The sequence below is a fragment of the Pithys albifrons genome, chromosome Z (assembly GCF_047495875.1).
Source record: "Pithys albifrons albifrons isolate INPA30051 chromosome Z, PitAlb_v1, whole genome shotgun sequence".
NCBI lineage: Eukaryota > Metazoa > Chordata > Aves > Passeriformes > Thamnophilidae > Pithys > Pithys albifrons.
This window is the reverse complement of record NC_092497.1, coordinates 69,349,120-69,367,114: the sequence shown is the minus strand read 5'-3', so window position 1 is coordinate 69,367,114 and position 17,995 is coordinate 69,349,120. Positions and strand designations below refer to the sequence as shown.

Genomic DNA, 17,995 nt, shown 5'->3' with positions numbered 1-17,995 from the left:
TACTAAACCCAAAAGAACTTTTTTTTTCTTTTAAGCTATGTGTAACTTAACAGGGTCTGTTGTTGCCTCTTTTTATTTTTTTATTTTTTTATTTTTTTAAGGAAACATATCACATTTTTACATAGAGCATAAGAAATGTCTTTTGCATTTTAACTGCAGTAAGGAGTGCTGGTATATTTTAAACCATATGCTAATCTTGAATTGTCATACACAAATGCAGTGTGCATATGTGGTCCTCCTTGGCCTTTCATGTATTTTTTCACTAAATTGCTTATATAGCTTGAATATTCTGGGACAAGAATTACAGTTGTCCTGTAATTATTTGTGTTCTATTTGCAACATCCAAATAAAGGAAAAACTGCTTATAGTAAAATGAGGATCACTGGTCTTTAAATAATTAAATAGACTTGTTATACTGCATTAATCCTTTTTGGAACATTTGGAGTGACTTCTTAGCACTCACAAACACAGCATTATGGGCAGCAATTAATCTGTTTGTCCTTCAGTATTTGTGTGATGTAAAAAATGTGCAATCAAAGATGTATTCCAGGTTGAGAACTAGGGTCATCACGGAATGAAATAATGATATTGATTACTCAGTAGTGTGAACCAAGATCTAGAATGAAGTTGTAACAATTGTTGGAAGGAATAGCACTCTACTAATTGTGTCCATCTGAAAGGATTAATGATGTTTTTCAGTGCTGTCTAGTTTTGGTTGCTGTATGTATGCGGGAAAGAAAGGTGTGAATTATCTGGAAGTAGCCAGAAACTTCCTAATTTTCAGATTAGCCTCCCTCATAGGTAGGTCAAGAAGTAGAGGCTCAACATTTCATCAATAAAGAATGTGCTTAAGAAAAAACTCAGTTTTCTTTGATCAGAAGGCTATACTAATTCACTTGATGTTGTACTGGAGTCTTGTGCTATTCTGCATTGTTCAGCTGTAATTAATTTGAAGCATGGTACAGAGCATTAGCCTCCAAACTTAGGTTAAATCAGCAGGAGAGTCTTATGTTTCTGTGGTATATAGTCTTAGAACATGTTATCCTATTGCAGTAGAACTGTTTTAAATATAGTTCAGCCAGTTTGACCTTGTCAGAATTCAAATCATATTATTGGTAAGTTAGACTTGCTGACATGGTTTACAGTAGGATGAACATTAACACAGTACTCCCTATTCTGTCTGGTGAGAACCTACAGAAAGGGCTATACACAGATTATTTTCTTAAATTCCGTGTTGCAGTATAATGAGATATTCTGTCTTTTCTGTGCTCAAGACACTTCTCTTGCCCTTGAGGTACCTGTATTTGAGGCCAACAAATGCAGCTGAGACACTATAAAGCAACAGTGTTAGATCATGTAGATATGACTTCTGAATAGTGATAGTTATGGTTTGCATTTTGGGAAAGAGTATTTAGTGACAATTTTATTATAGCAAATGTATTTATGAAATCCCTGGCTTTCATTGTAAATGCCCTGGAAATAGGTGTAAAAATGAACAGAAGGAAATTTAATGTACACACTGTATAAAAGTTGCCAAGAGGCTCTAGAAGTCTTCGATTAGATTCTGCTGAAGTTTGCATACATGTTATAATAACACATAGCAATAATTAAAGATATCATGGTGAGGTCTGAGGAAGCTCGTGTGGGTCCTAAAAGCATCAAAATACATTTATGTGGCATATTCATGTGCTTCATGGGTTCCCTACAGGATGATGTCGACCTGCTCTGGAAAAATATGCCCATTGGAGTAACCATAGCATGTTAATTTGAACATGTCTATGTTATATGTGTGTTTTGTTTTCTAATACTGATATTTGCATATGAGTCTGACTTTGACCACTGATGTAATGTTTGATATGTAGTTTCCATTTTGAGTGAACTGTGTTTGGTACACATCCTATCTTATTGTCTAGGATGCCTGACTTTGGATTTTAAACCTGGTTTCTCTATAACTGGTAACACATGATCTGTTTCAAAGTGGCACATGGAATCCTAGAGTCATTTAGGTCTGAAAAGACCTCTAAAATCATCATGTACAACTGTTAATTCAGTGCTGCCAGGTCCACCACTAATCCCTACGTACCACAACTCCATGTCTTTTAAATATCCCCAGGAATGGTGACTCAATCACTTCCCTGGGCAGCCTGTTGCAGTGCTTGGCACCCCTTTTGGTGATCTGTTTTTATTTTTTTTCCTAATAACCTATGTAAGCATTCCTTGGTGCAACTCAAGGCTATTGCCTCTTGACCTGTCACCTGTTACTTGGGAGAAGAGTATGACCGCCACCTGGCTTCAGCCTCTTTTCAGGTAGTTACAGAGAGCACTAAGGTGTACCCTCAGTCTCCTTTTCTCCAGGCTAAAGAACCCCAGTTCTCTCATCTACTCCTCACAGATCTTTTTCTCTGGACCCTTCGCCATCTCCATTGCCTTCTCTGGACTTGCTTCAGTATCTGAATATCTTTCCTCTGGTGAAGGGCCCAAAACTGAACATAGGATTTGATGAGAGGCCTCAGCAGTACCATGCTGATGTATTTCCTGTTACCTGGCTGGCAGACAGCTGAGTGTCGGAGTGCCTGCATCACTGGACATCACAGATGATGAATAAATGTGCCAGCATTTCCTTTCTTCATAGAGTGTCTCTGCAGAGACAGTTAACACTCATCAGCTGTTTTTGGAGTCTGTCACCATTTGAGATCTAGGTGGCTGTAGGCTGTTTGTGCCTCTTTGCCAATGGAAACTGCAGCAGTAAGCCAGCTCTTGCCACAGCCTCTGGGGTTGTGGGGAATAGGTGAGGTGAGAGAGTGGATGTGGGGTTAGGGAGGAGTGGACAAGGGCTGAGTGAAGAGTGCCCAGGAGTGGGTGTGAGTAGGGGGTGGTAGAGGATGGCATTTCCATTGCCAATAGTTTTGAAACCCCTGCACTAGACAGGTCTGTGGTCTTCTGAATGGCAGTCTCTCTTTTTCTGTCTCCATGGTAACCCTAAGTTTATAGCTCTGGGTGCTGAGAGAAGAAAATATGCATACTGAATATTATGTTCCATTTAGGAAAAAAAAAACAAAAGAAAAAAGAAATTTCATCTATTTCCCCTCCTTTCCCCAGTTTTGTAAATATGAGGGACATTCTTCTTGTATTCTGTAGATTTAAATGGTTTCTGTCCAATCTCTTTGAATCTCATTTGTCTCGGAAGAGTTTGTCTCACAGTAATTCAAAGTCATGAATTCATGTTACAAGGCCTGTGTTGAGATTCTGTAAAGGATCCTCAGCCTGTTCAGAAATTATTCTGATGTACTGGGTTCCCAGGCAACAAAACTAGAACATGTATGACTGAAGTACTGCAGACTCTCTAGACTGTAGACCTAATCCAGCAAATCCCTATTTACATAAATCCCACTGATTTCAAAGGGCCTGCACATGAGAAAGCAGGTTTTACAGGATCACGCCATTCTTCATTGAGACCAACATCTGTTGCACCAACTGTGATAATCCCATGACTGGTAAAGAAAACTCTGAGGAAACATTTTATCTGGGCTAAAAGAAAACAACAAAATAGTAACACTGTTATCTGTTGCTATGAAGTGGATTATTACCAAAACCAACTCTCTATACACACTATATTGCTCTTCCCTTTCTTCTTATTTTTGTTTACTCTAGAGAAAACCTTATATGTAGCTATGCATTGTTACTGCACCTATATTACTTCATACACCCATGTTGTATGAAGTTTGTGGGCCATACTGCAGATATTGAGATATGCTAGATATTGAAAGAGGCCTTTGGCATATAGATTAGTGAGTGTCAGTGTCTTGCTTTGGAAGTTTCTGGAAATAAAGGAATAAATGTCTTTCAATTTTAAGGTGTTTTGGGTCTTGCTCTTCCAGTCTATGCTGTTATGGCTTTGGCTGAATTGACTAAAGTAGTAGAGTCAAAAAGACCCCTTAGCATTCACTGTGGAAGAGTGGTCTATTCATAAGACTGCAAGAACTAAAGAAGAGCAAAAGGAGATGGTGGCCATGTTGGGAAGAGTAAAGTCCAACTCCTTTGCTTTCCTCTAAGAATGGAGCATACCTCCATAATTGTGGTAGCACTTGCTGCAGGTGGAGTTCTGTAGCATAGGCTGCTGTCTTACCTTGGTTGATTCCCAGTTCCTGTGGACCTGGTTTCATAACACACAGGAGTGTGAGGAGTCATAGTGGTGAGGTCATTTAGCATGTAGTCTTGGGATTTCCTGTGTATGTTTACTGCATTCCTCGAACTACACAGCTGAAGATAGAGATGAGTTGTTATACACTGTCCCTTGCAGGACAGAAGTTACAATACAATGGCTGTAGAAGAGAAAAGCAAGAGTTTGGCAGCTCAGTTAGGCTATTAATATGTTGAAGGTCTCCCTGAAGTCAAACCCAATGGAGTTCTACATCAATGATGAAGTGCATGCACAAGGATTCTAGCACTCACCCATATTTTGGATTCCCTGCACTTAAAATTTACAGTCAGTCTGCACATGACAAGGACAATGGTCTGGGATTTCTGTGAGCCATATAATGGACAATAAACTACTGCTACTTATGTCATCAGAACACTGGAAAAAAAGGAGTAATGTGGCAAATATACCTACATCCTGTCAGAAGTTGCAGGGTTAATGAACAGAGACATGTTAATCCCTTAGATGATTGCATATTCTTGTAAATTTTCCTGATGATTTTGAGTATTTTAGATGATTATTCTCTCACCTCTTTGAAATTAATAAAATAGTGTTCCAAACCTAATAGACAAGGCTTGAAGGACCCATATTTTAATCAATATTCAAAATCTAGGATATAAATGAAGCTTCTGTGTAGTCCAGCTTGAGAAAGTAGCATATTCAAATGTTATGCTTTTATTTACAAATTGTAATTTTACAGCTACCTTTCTTCTCAGTATCTTCTCTAGTTACTATGAATCAAGTTTCCTTAAATGTGCAAGATTCATAATTGAGCAGATTTTCATTAGGAGAAAGAATCTTTAGTGTAAGTTTTGGTTCAATGCGTAGACTTCAGAAGGAGTGTTTTCAGTTTGTAGTGTACAGATTACCTATTTAAGTAATCTGCTCCCTGTCCATGAATTCATATTCAATAGTGTGTTAAATAACCTTTAAAATTAAATGTTTATTTTCAAAAGTTCATGGTGGTTTGTAAGAAATGGTGAAGATTTTTATTACAGTGTTCATTGATAAAAAGCATTTGGATATCATGGGCAGTTCAAACTTTCTGTAGAAAAAGTGAAAAGAAATTACAGAATACAAGAGTATATTTCTATCAAAACACTTAAATGTTCATCTTGGAAACCACAAAAGTGTGACTCTGGCACAGCATTAATCCAGATAAAAGTATAAGTAGTATGAGTTGAAGATTTTTTTTTCCTGTGCAATGTAAATATTTGACCATGTGTGATAGGTAGTGTTCTCACACATTTGTTGAAAAGTGAGAAATCTGAGGCATCTAAACAAGTCCAGATTTTTAAGAGACCTTTGCTTTAAAATGTGAATATTCATGTAAATGTAATGGACCTTTGTCCTGCAGCAAATTAGTGTAAGCCACAAATGATCTGGGTGTGCTTTCTGGCATGATCTTTACCATTGCTGTGGTTGCCTTTCCTTTTGATGTTTTTTGGACTTTTTTTCTCCTTTACCTATATTGTCAAAATACAATTATTTGTAGTGTGTATGTTCAGTAATAGCAGTTATCTCTATGTGGTTTACAGGGAGAGTTAAAAGCCAACAACTATTACATCCATGTTCATAGCTTAACAGAAAACTAGAAAAGTGAAGTTAAGGTATGTCATTGATGGATGTACATCCAGTAAGAATTATAGTGTAAAGTCATTGCTATACATTCTTTTAATATGGTTTAATGGTAATTGTTTGGTAATTTGGTTTTGAGGAGTTTACCACTGCCTGTTCTGTTCATGTGACCACGCCAAGAGCATTTAAATTCTATGTTTTGTGAATATCTTCTTACATGTATTTGCCATTTCTTCCTTTGGACTCAGAAAAACTGTAAATTACAGATAGTAACTTTCTACACTAACCTGGCATTTGTGCTTTTTGAACAGGTGCCATTTTTACCACCAGTGGTGCAAATATATAAGCAAGGTGACATCATGCATGTTGAAGTTCAACTGTGAAGTGTCATAATCCCTATTCTCTGCTGGCCTACTTGCTCTCAAACATATTTAAATGAGGCAACATCCTGTAAGGCTAAAATAAGTATAACTAAGATTAATATACTACAGGTATTTGGCAATAATGGAAGTCTTCACATTTAGAGATCCAACTGAATTGCACAGATGCAGTTACAGGTTTTGGGGTTTTTTTGTTATTTGGCAGTTAAATTTGAATGCTCTGTGAATATGTAGAATATAGTTTATTTGTTGTGATTCATGTTTTTTTCTTTCTTTTTGCCACAATCATGCATATATTTAAATACTATTTTCTTTCTGAGTCAGACTTGAATTCAATACAAGAAATGCTTAATTTCCTGAACATCATCAGCACCACGATGTGAGAAGAGACAAATCTTTTGCCATTTATATGATGAAAAATGTTTAGGAAAACACAAAAGAGTTGTCCATGATACACTAGAGCTACTGAAGGGTCTAAGTGTAAATACGACAGGTATCAAGAAGTTTGTAGATAATATAAACTTTCTTTGTTTAAAGCATTAAGCAACTTTCCTTAGACTGAACAAAAAATGTTGGCAAATTGAAAAGGAAATTAATCTCCAGTGTCTGATCCCTGTGCCCATTCAAATGGGCCACATTACCCCATTCTCAACTAGTGAAGGTTAGGGCTAGTTTCCTGCCCACATTTATTGGTTTGCCTCCTGTTGGTTCTCTGAGACTGCGGTAAACTCCTTCTTACATTAGTCTTGTGTGGTACCATCATATATAGGCAGCATTCAGCATTCAGTTTTAGAAGGGAAAGTGGTATTATGTTTTTAAGAATGCTTCTGAATTCTCCCGCAACGTGTATGACAGCATGACATTTTTGTCACAACCGAATTCTTACACAAAGAAATTGAGCTCCCCTTCTATGGAAATGCTTTGTGCTAAGTGGTTTAGCCAGTAGGTATGTTAATAAAGCTGAAGAAAGTTTGGGACATACTTATATGGCATTTTGTCAGCAGACCCAGCAAACTTCCTTTACGCTGTCGAGCCAGGCAGGCATATTGCAGCAACTACATGGCACTCAGCTTTGGCCAGATGACTCATGGCACAGTTATATCATTGCCTACAAAATATCTTGTATGTACATCCATGCTTGTAATAGCAATGTGAAGAGGGGAGTGGTCAGCAGTGACCTTACAAATAGCTCCTTTGCAGCTCAAGTGACAGGGATGAGGCAGACCACGTGCCAGGAAGGATGATGGTGATGGTAGGTGCTTTTCATACTCAGTTTGTGTCTTCTAGCAGGCTCCCTTTGACATATCAACTGCGAGGTAGCAATGTAACCTACCCTTGTAACATTACCTAAGACAGAAGAAGTGGGAGTGCCTCCAGCTAATTATCTTCCCTCCTTGTGAGGCCTGATTGCCTCTTTGCATGGAGACAGGGAGGGATGGGCTTGCTATAGGCTATTTTGTTCTCTCTGCTTTGTAGTTGAAGGGCATTTTTGATTTATTTTCAATCCCTAGTTGCCCTGATTTTTTTTAATTTATTTTTTTGAGTTTGTAGAAAACTAGAATAAACCTAAGTTCCCATTAGTTTCAGAACACTAATTTTATTAAGTTATGGATGCTTTGCTTTTGAAAGGTCCTTGTTTCTACTGGCAATGATTGCAACAATGGTTTTTTTGTTCTGTTTCAAAACAGTGCTTGAAAACTTAGATTTGGAGACACAGAAGAGAAATTACCAGGATTTAACTTTTAGTTTTTGTGTATTCCTACCTCTGTACTCTCTTCTTAGTTTTGTTTTGATGGAAAATTGTGACAAAAATGCTTACTGTCATAATAAAATAAGAAGAATCATGCAAAATAGTTGAATTCCCCAGGAAGTAACATTTTTTTTCAATTAATATTTGTCATAGGATTTAGTGTCGTCATTTTTTTAGAGAGTGAAAGAAGATGCTCAGATTTAACATGTGTACCTTGTTAGCAGTGTTTTGACAAAGAGCAGCAGCTGCATGAACTAATCTTTCTGTAGCTTTCACACATGAGGCTCAATTAACAATGAACCACTTTTAGTATCTAATCCTTTTTATCTTTTTTAAAAAGTTTCCTTGTTTCTGTACATGTTTCCATGTATAACTCCTACCTGTAAACTGAGGCAAATGACAGACTGTAAATGGACTGACCTTGCATGACTTTTCATGTGTGATTTATAGAAGGCAGTGGCACTTGTGTTGATATTACCGGTAAATTCACATTAAAGTGAAGATTAAAGTCTGTTATTTGCAAAATGTTGTAATGATTGCAGAATCTAGAATAAAGGTTTGTTTGAAATTGCTCTCTCAAGCTCTGAAGTGTAGAAAATCAAGAAGTATTGCCCCAGCTATGTTGTTCAGTCTCATTATGGCAAGCCAGAGGAGGAAGAGCTCTGTGCTTATTGGTTGTAGCAAACTTCTGGACTCATGGTATGTATTGTAAGAAAGTCTATATTTACCTGTGGCACAGTCAAGGCAGAAAACTGGGTAACTGGGCCTTTAACTAATTTCCAAATGGATCTGTGGCCAGAAGTTGAAGTATTAGATATTTTCACAGTGGAAATACTAAAAAATTTTGAGATGTTTTAGAATAACAGCAAATTAACACAAGCTCAATTTTAATTGCACTTGCTATTTGAACCTCCTATTTGAAATTCCTGCACTAGAATTACCTAAGCAGGACATTATGGAATTTAAGGAGCTGCTTGTCTCTTGCAAGTGAGCAGGAAGATAGCATGGCAAAAGGATATAATGATAGAGACCAAACAATATGTCACTATTATTTTTCTTTCACCTGGTAAAACTTAACTAAAGCTTGAATTGCTAAATTCAGAGTAGGCTATTGTCACTACTTGCCAAATAGTACATGCTTGGGCATGAGTCTAATCCATATATGAAAGCCACAAACAGAAGCACATAATTTGGCACAGCTCCAGAAGCATGCCTCGGCACACTTCTGGAGATTCTTCCAAATGACTTACTGATTCAAAAATTCTCTACTGTTGCCTGTGTGCACGTGCTCAGTATCTGGAGGAGTTAAACATGAACTCTGCCAGAAAACTATGTGTGTTATGTTTTAGTTTGGGATATGATGATTATGTATCTCTACTAATTTAGCAGGAGGTCTGGATTATTACAAAGGGAGTTTTGTTTGCTTGTTTGTTTTTGTTCATTTGTCATTGTGTGTGTGAGGAATGGTAGTGTTTCCACTAAGAGAACATTCACAGATACAATGTGCATGAAATGTGCTGGTATTGAAGAGTATTTCTTAGTCAGACCTTTTTTTTTTTTTTAACCAAGTTGCTTTGTTTTCTCTTTCAGATCTAGAGTAAAAATTCATCCATAAAATAAATTGTTTACTCAAGAAACCATTTTTTTTCTTCCCATGGTAACCACTGTTCCTTGTGTTAATCCCTTTAGGCTCTGGCACATCATTTATTTCACAGTGAAGTGTTTCAAATATTCAGATAAATTTGAGAGCCCAACTACATGAAACTGCTGAGATGACTATATGGATAACTTCTGCAAAAAGGGGCTCTTCTCTACTTGCCAGCTCCCTCCCACAGAAGCCTTCTCTTGCCCTGACACAGGTGGTTGCTCATATCATTGGTTTGCTGATTTCTGTTTCATGCTGGCAGGAAGTGTTTAAGTGATCAGGGAATGAATTTAGTCTGCAAACTCATCAGATTAAAACATTACATTTACAAAAAGCAGTTGTAATGATGTGATGGTTGGAAAATACAATGCAATGAAACATAGCAGTAAAGTAACTGACCATCTCATTTTTTGATGGGCATGAGAGTTTCCCTTCATTTTAAAAGAGTAATCTTGTTTCTCTTATGCATCTTTGCTACTCTAGATGTAAAAATATAAAATTTTAAGTAATTTATTCTGTAGTAGCTATTCAACTATGAATTACTGTTGTAGGCATATTTTAGAAGTGAAAAAAATGCTTAGGAAGAGCAAAAGATGCTTTACATCCAAAGCAAGTTTTCTGAAGGGGTAATATTATATGCCAGCAGAGCTGTCCTGGTAAGTCATCTGTGTTGGATAAGTCTTTTGTGGAAAAACTTATTTTTTATTACACACTGTCGTGCAAGAAAGTGAGGTAGATGCAACTATAATCTGGTTTATCCTTATGTCCATTCTTCAGCAGAACAATGATAGGCATTGTGTAGAAACTGAGAGACAAATCTGCATTTGTTTAGATTTTAAAACTTTAGATGTGGAAGTATTGTCACCTGGCAGTTGTAAAAACACCACTGTAATTTTTTTTTAATTGATAAACAGAGAGTATTCTGAAAGGTGAGAGTGATGAAAGACAACTTATGTCATAAACTGAGATTCTGGTTTTTAGTGTGGACACTTTTAAGACAGACAGGCAAGTATGGCATATTTTGTTGCAACAAGAAAAAAGACAAAGCCCATTTTGTCTTTTCTTAGTGTGGTAGGTTGACCGTGGCTGGCTGCCAAATGCCCACCCAGCTGCTCTCTCACTCTGCCTTCTAGCAAAACAGGGAAGAAAATAAGACCAGAAAGCTGATGGGTTGAGATAAAGACCAGGAGGACACTTGCAGATTACCCTCACTGGTAAACATACTCAGTTTGGGGAATATTAATCTAATGTATTGCCAACTAAAATAGAGTTAGATAGTGAGAAACACAGAAAATAGCCACCTTCCCCCTCCACCTCCATCTTCTTTGCAGGCTCACCTTCATGCTGACTCTTTCACCTCCCTTTGCCCTCGGCCCTGATGGTGTAGGTGGATGGGGAACTGGGGCTGCTGTGAGTCCATAACAGCTCCTCTCTGCCCCTGCTTCCTCCTTTCCCCTGCTACAGCATGCCTTTTCACCATGGGCTACGGTCCTTTAGGAAATAGCCACCTGCTCATATGTGGAGTCCTCCACAGCTGCAGTGTGGACATCTGAACATGAGGAGGAACTTTGCTGTGTGGGTGCACAGGTTTCCCAGGGAGATTGTGGAGTCTCCCTCACCAAAGATATTCAGAAGCTGACTGTTCACAATCCTGAGTAACATGCTCTAGGAGATTCTCCTTAATAAGGGAGGTTGGACCAAATTACTTGCAGTGGTTCCTTCCAACCACCCATTCTGTGATTCTGTATAATCTGGTCCTCTCCACAGGCTGCAGGGAAATATCTGCTCCACCATGGTCCTGAGACAACTTCTCCATATCCTTCTGTGAACTTGGTGTGTAATCACACTTTTTTTCCCCCTCATTCCTCACTCTTTTGCTCTTTCTTGCATACATTTTCCTAGAGGCACCTCCGTCTTGGCTGAGAGTCTCAGCTCTGCCTTGTGGTAGATGTGTTTGAGCCAGCCAGAGCCAAGTCAACCTCTATCTTTTCCACAGAGACCACCCTGTAGACCCCAAATGCCAACACCTGCATACCTACACCTGATACACTCAGCATTAAAGGTTGTTTTTTCCTGTTGGAAGAAGGCTCCATTCATTGCATATGCCATGGGGCATTAAGACTTTCTGTAATAGATAACAAAGAAGAAAGTGAGACACTCCTTCCTTCATACTTCTTTCAAATTTACTGCATTAAGCTAAGCATATATCAGATATGCAAAGTATCAGAAATGTATTCTGCATGAAAGTTTTCAAAGACTTTGTACGGAACAAAAAGACTTTAACGCACTCACTGCTTTGAATGCAGATTTCAAAACACAGCTCTATATGTAAGGAGGAGATGTGTCAGCAGTTGTTTCAGCTGAGGTTTTGAGTGGGCTTGAATCATGGAGGTGTGAGGAAATCTGAGTTAGGATAAAGTAAACATGTTTTTGATATCTGTGTAGGAAACTCTGGTTCAGTATTACAATTTATTAATTTCCAAACTTTTGATAAAAAACTTTGCATTTGCCTACTTGTGACTGGGGGCTCCAAAACTAAATGCTACCTTTCTTCATTCTTCTCTTCGATCCCTTCACCTCCCCCAAAGAGTAGAGAAATTTTGGCACAGAAGTGTTGTATATTAATTATTCTTCAAATGAGTTTAGGTTTTTCTCTCCTTATTGAAGGACATTTGAAGTAAGCTAAGTAAGCACAGCTGCAAACTCAGCTACTCTGTTCTACACTCCAGTAAAAACTTTGTACCAGCTTTTGGTGCCAACATTTCCAACTTGTGTTGAGTGCCTTTGTGCAAGAAAATTTATTGCATTGGCAGAATTTAGTAATATGATGGCACTGCTAACTGAACAATGCTGCAGTGATTGCCCAGTGTAGACAGACTGTTAAATGAAATACATCTTGGAAGCTACCATATTTTCCTGTCTAACTGATGTGAATGGGCTGCTGAAGAGAGAATTCATCTGTTATGTGTACTTCATATTTAGAGCTTTGTAGAAGAAGGCTGAAAGCTGACTTATTTGCTTTAAAACTCTGTTAATAATGCCCAGAATAAAATGCAGCGCTTTTTTTTCTTGTAACATTTAAGAGAAAAAAAGTTTCCCAGTAATTAATTTTGTGAGACTAACAATCATCAGCAGAATTGGGATTAAAGTATTGTGAGAGAAGTATGTGAAAAATAGCATGAAAATGAACATTACATTTAATGCTATTCTACAGTCAAAGGATCACAAAAATGCCTCCAGTATAATAATATAGTTTTTGTATGTATCCCTATGTTCAAACCAGGGAAGTTAATTTCTTAATGTAAATGTCTTATTAAAATTATAGAAAATATTAGATCTTGGCTTACTTTTCCAGTTTAGTTTATTCAGTAAGCCCTTCTATGGTTGATAATAAATGCAAGATACATGTATTCAAACCTCCATGTACATTTGTCAAAACTTCAAAGATCCATTTTGCATACACCCATTCAGAAGTGAAGCTGTCTGTCTTAGCTTCTATCAGTGTCCAGGAACTTGGATTCTTTGGGAATTTGGGTTGAATCCTTCAGTTTTGTTTGTAAGCTTCTTTTTGATTCCTGTCTAAATGGAGGTCAAAGGCAAAACTTCTTTGGACATCACTGGTTGCCTCAGCTTCTTAGCTCTTGGAACTAAACTCTTAATACATTTGCTTTGAAGCACTTGGATAAAAGGCACTGCAGTGATTATCAGTATAAAATCTGCAATTCTCTGTGGTTATTACATTGTGCTATCTTGGAGACTGCTGTATTACCTTGTTTCTAAAATAGGAAATGACTGTGGTGTTTCAGAGGTTGTGGTTTTGGAACTGTCTACATTCTGATAAGGAGTATATATAAGAATCCAAAAACTATGGACTAGGGTTTTGAGTGCTCTGTGTTCTGTTTTGACCAGCAGATTGGGAGCAAGTTTTTCAAATTTTGCCTTTACAATATCAATTTTAAGCTGATGGAAAAAAAATCTTTTCCCTGAAGCCAATGAAATTAAAATGGAAATTTGGCACTCTGATAGATCCACAAAAGAGATGGAGTTGTATTCTCTTATAAAATAATAAAATCTATATTTTTAGGGCTTTCATTGTCAAAACATAGGTCCAGTTGTGTAAGTGTAGTATTTTGTCCCCAGTTATGCCTAAGATCTTCTAAGTCCATTGTCAACTGGGGGAAATTGGAGAACAAAATGGCTTCTGTTTTGTCCAAAAGTGAGTTCACATGTCTGAGTAAAGCCCTGATGTATTGCTCTTGGAGAACAGAATCCAGCTGCTTTATTGCACACATAGAGAGGAAGAATGATCCACAATGGGTTGTATAGTCTAACAGCAGACAAGTGTTGGCAGTAGTGCCACATTTGGTGCTGAGAGTTTTGGTTTGCCTTAATCACAGTGAGCTATATTGCTTTTTAAAATAATTTTGGCACCCAGCACCAGAAACATACATACAGCCTGATGGTACAGTCTGTAATTGAGAGTGATCCAGAACAGAAATAGAAAACATAGTTAAAGGCAGGACAAAACATTTTGGCACTCCTTATCTAGCAATGGTGGAATGGCTTTATAGTGTCTCCTGGTCTTTGGCACTGAAGGATGCAGTAGCAAAGGAAGAATATATGAAAACATGAACAAAACCCCCAAATAAACACAATCTGCAGAACTCAACTCCTCCAGACTTAGAGTTTGTTTGTTTGTTTGTGTGTTTTCCTGTGCTAGTGCTGGATGTTCACTTCTCTGCTGTCCTGTAGTTCAGAGGAGGTCACTAGTAGGGTTGGTTGCTGAAGTGTTCCTTCCAGGCACTGCTGTGGTCGGAGCACTCACTAACTAATGATATTGAGCATATACAAATTTCAGTCTGAAAATGTAAAAGCTGCCTTCAAAAGACTAGGAGCTATTACTGTGATCAATCAGTAAAAATCTGGAATAAAAGTGTTGTCAGAAGTACCTACTGAAGAATGTGGTCTTGCTCACATAAAAGACTGAGGGTTTAGTTTGGCTTCTGTTGAACTGGTGTCTGTTATATAGAAATCCATCACTGAAATGGTTGGTAATCTCAGCAGAGAAACCCAAGAATAATTATGCTTGGCTAAATAACAATTGCTCTCTTTGATGTGGTTCCTTTAGAAAATCATTAAGACACATTGATAGACCAGTGAGAGGAAACTACTGTCCCTGTTTATGTGATTTGCTCTGTAGCTGAGGGATTTGAGCCATTTAGCAGGCCTGATGTATGTGTTATGTTTAGTTGTATTTTACATTCCTCCTCCCCCTTCAAACTTCAACAAACCAAGAATGTAGTGCATTTTTTCCTTTTCTATGAATTCAAAACTGCCCTAGGAGACTACAGTATTGGAACTTTTACAGACAAGTTTCATGATGAATAGTTGCAGAAAAGTGAAAGTTTGTGATACTGTCTCTGGTCCTTCACTTTAAAAGTGACTAAGTGCAGGGGTGAAAGTTGGATGGACATACAAAATAAGGACATTATTCATACAAGTACAGTTAGATACAAAAGGCTGGAGAATTAAGCCTTTTCAGGATAAACCATTTTTACATACCCAAAGAGGTACTTTCAAAAAAAAATCCATATAAAGGAAGAAGGAGCATGTATAAAATTAGGAGAAATTATGCAGAGTACATTTAAAGAAGAAGTAGTAATCACAGGACTATTTTTTTTTTGTTGTGGTGGAAGTTTTTCCTGCCTTGGTTGCTTGTTAATACTGCTGCTGCTGCTAGCAATACCTATAGCTACATGGTTTTGAGCAGATTTGTTGCCGTGAGTTCTTTTTCTTTTTTTTTTTTTTTTTGTTTCCTGCTTTGTCGCACAAAATGTCACTCCTTGTCCGTATAAGCACTTTCTTGATCACATGTCTTTGTGCCTTCAGATGTGATCTGGAATTCATTGTCTTATCTCTTTAATGCCATTGGAGGTGAAAAAAAATGTTGTTTCCCTCTTGCTAATTATGGTGAAGTGACACATTATGTTGTATTGTAGTTAACAAATTCAGGGGCACTGAGAACTTAGTTTTAGGGCTTAGTTTTGCCCCTTGGGAGCATGACTTTTCCTCTTTCACTTAGCTCCAGGAAACTTGAACATTTGTATTTTGAAGACCACAGACCACTGGGAAGGAAGCAGGGGTGGAGATGTGTGCAGAGATTAAGTGGATATGAGAAGCAGTCTGCTTTGTAAATATCTAGGAACTGCAGAATTTGGAGAAAGGTGCACTCCAACTCTCATATCCTTTTGCAATTTTAGGAGTTTGGCAGTGTTGCTAAATCCAGGAAATGTCAGAAAATTCCATGTAGAACTTCTTTTCACACGTGGTTATCACAGATTACACTTTTTTGCATAACAATCCCTTAATGCACTCCAGGATATATAAAGTGCACATAGTAGTGCATATGTTTGTGTTTATGTGTGGGTGCACAAGCTTTCATGTACTCTAGCTATGGTTTTCTGGAACACATATTTATTATTCCTCATGGTAAAGAAATTCCTTGATTGTGGGAACTAGTTTTTAAAAAATAAGTTAAAAAGTTTTTAATGAATTTAACATAAACTTTCCACTCAGATATTGCATCTGCAAACAGTAGTCTGGATTTAAATATAAACCCTCTCTAAAGTGTCTCTACTTTACTTTCTGAGGAGATAATATTTGGGGAAAATTACACAGACCCTTCAGATGAACTTTAGATTTACTAAGTATTTTGTAGTTTGGTAGCACTGCTCAAACTTTTGCCATGAACATTGTTGTAAGTTCAGTTTTCTTTCCTGTTAGAACCCCCTAAACATATGAGTTGCAGAGCAGGTTCAGTGTGATCATAGCTATGCTTAAGTTCTGCTGCAGAGCAACATGTCTTAGGGCAATTAAAAGATAATTTTTGTGTTCTTACAGCAAGAACAGAAACATTACATTCATTCAAATTGAATTATTCATGTTTTTATTAGTGAATAAAAAAAAGTACATGTATATTTTTTCATTTTTACCAGATAGTCCATTAAATTAAAATCACTGAGAATACTGAATGAACCATGTTCTTCCTTGCTTTATTTCTTTGCAGTTTTCCTTTTTGTTTGTTTGCTTTTGATTTTGTTTGTTTGTATGAGGTTTTTGTTCTTTTGGGGTTTTTTGGGGGGGTTGGGGGGAGGGGGAAATGGCAGTGCAAACAGTTCTGTGGCAAGAAGAATTAGTGTAGCAGGGAGGAGCATACCTAATTTTTCTGTCTACAGACCTATTCATACTGTGAAGGAAGACATAGGCTTCAGCATTGATGTATCAAGTTCTCAGTGAAGATGATTTCTCAAAAAGCAGAGCTTTCAAGAAGATAGAATATGAGGCTTGTCCTCCCAGGCATATAAATATGTGCAGAACAGCCTGTCTGTGTGATTAATATATTTCCTGTTTCTTTTTTTATTCTGATTTTGTAGCACTGACACATTCAAGTGATAGTAATTTATTTTGTAGAATCTGTAGGTCTTACTTGGAAAAAGCAAAGATGGGACTTCCTTTGTAGTATTTATTTTCTTTTTATACCTCTCATCTTTGAGCTAAATGTGAAAGCTGAATAGATCAACTGAAATTTCCATCAAATAGGAAAACAACTGAAGTAAAACCAAATAAAAATGAGTAGTTAAAATGAGGTTTCAACATGGTTTTCTCAGTAATTAGCATACATATTACTTGAAAAACATGTAGATGGCAGACAACTAGTACAGTCTTGTCTGAAAGCTAATTCTACATTTTTTTTAACCAGAAATAATGCTGGAAGTCTTTATTTGCAAAGAGTGGTGTTTGCTACTAACACAGTGAAAATAGGCATTAAGGGGAGAAATGGTGTAGGAAAGGATGATCTGCATCAAGTAATTTCCCATCTACATTTCCACTTTGTGTTTTGTGACTTATTTAGAAAATCCTTTTTGTTCCTATAACTAACAAACCCCCGAACTTATGATAGAAATATTTCTTGAAGGTGAACTCTTTGTAGCAGAGAACTTAGTGATTCTGTGTCCTGTTCTGGAGGAAGCACTGTGAACAATAAACTAATGCAAGACAAAACATTTTTTAAAAATCTATATATTTGGTGCCTGACATTTTTATTCACTGAACTTAAACACAACCCACGAACATGTTAAGGGTTTGTTTTATCCATCACTTTTTGGTGAGTGTCTGAAAATTATTTAAAATAATCAGCTGCACTTTGCATTTAAGAACCACTTTTGAAAGTGAAGTACAGGGTGAGGTGCTGGGCTGTGTCTTTTGCAATGAAAAATTGTTATGCTTTCCAGAAAAGTGTTACAAAGTACAGAAAATGCATACTATATCTATGAATGCCAGAGACATTTAGAAGTATAACAAAGGAACCCATCATTTAACCGTTTTATTTGAATTCATACCTGTATTTGAAGGAAAGAAATTATCATGTACATGAATTGTGGCAA

The 17,995-nt window shown here is 37.2% G+C and overlaps 1 protein-coding gene across 14 annotated transcripts in view; it reads left to right on the top strand.

Moving 5' to 3' along the window:
• Positions 1-17,995, top strand: part of NFIB (nuclear factor I B) — a 181,051-nt gene that overhangs the window by 19,495 nt on the left and 143,561 nt on the right. Inside the window, exon 1 of one of the 14 annotated variants that reach the window (XM_071581478.1) lies at positions 7,390-7,408. The exons of 12 other annotated variants lie outside the window; for them this stretch is intronic. Coding sequence is in view for 1 of the 2 variants with exons in the window: in XM_071581475.1 (XP_071437576.1) it covers positions 9,687-9,765 (79 nt within the window). In the remaining variant the exon portion in view is untranslated. Of the gene's footprint in view, positions 1-7,389; positions 7,409-9,647; positions 9,766-17,995 lie in introns of those variants that run through there. One more of the 14 variants, XM_071581475.1, reaches the window with a different exon arrangement.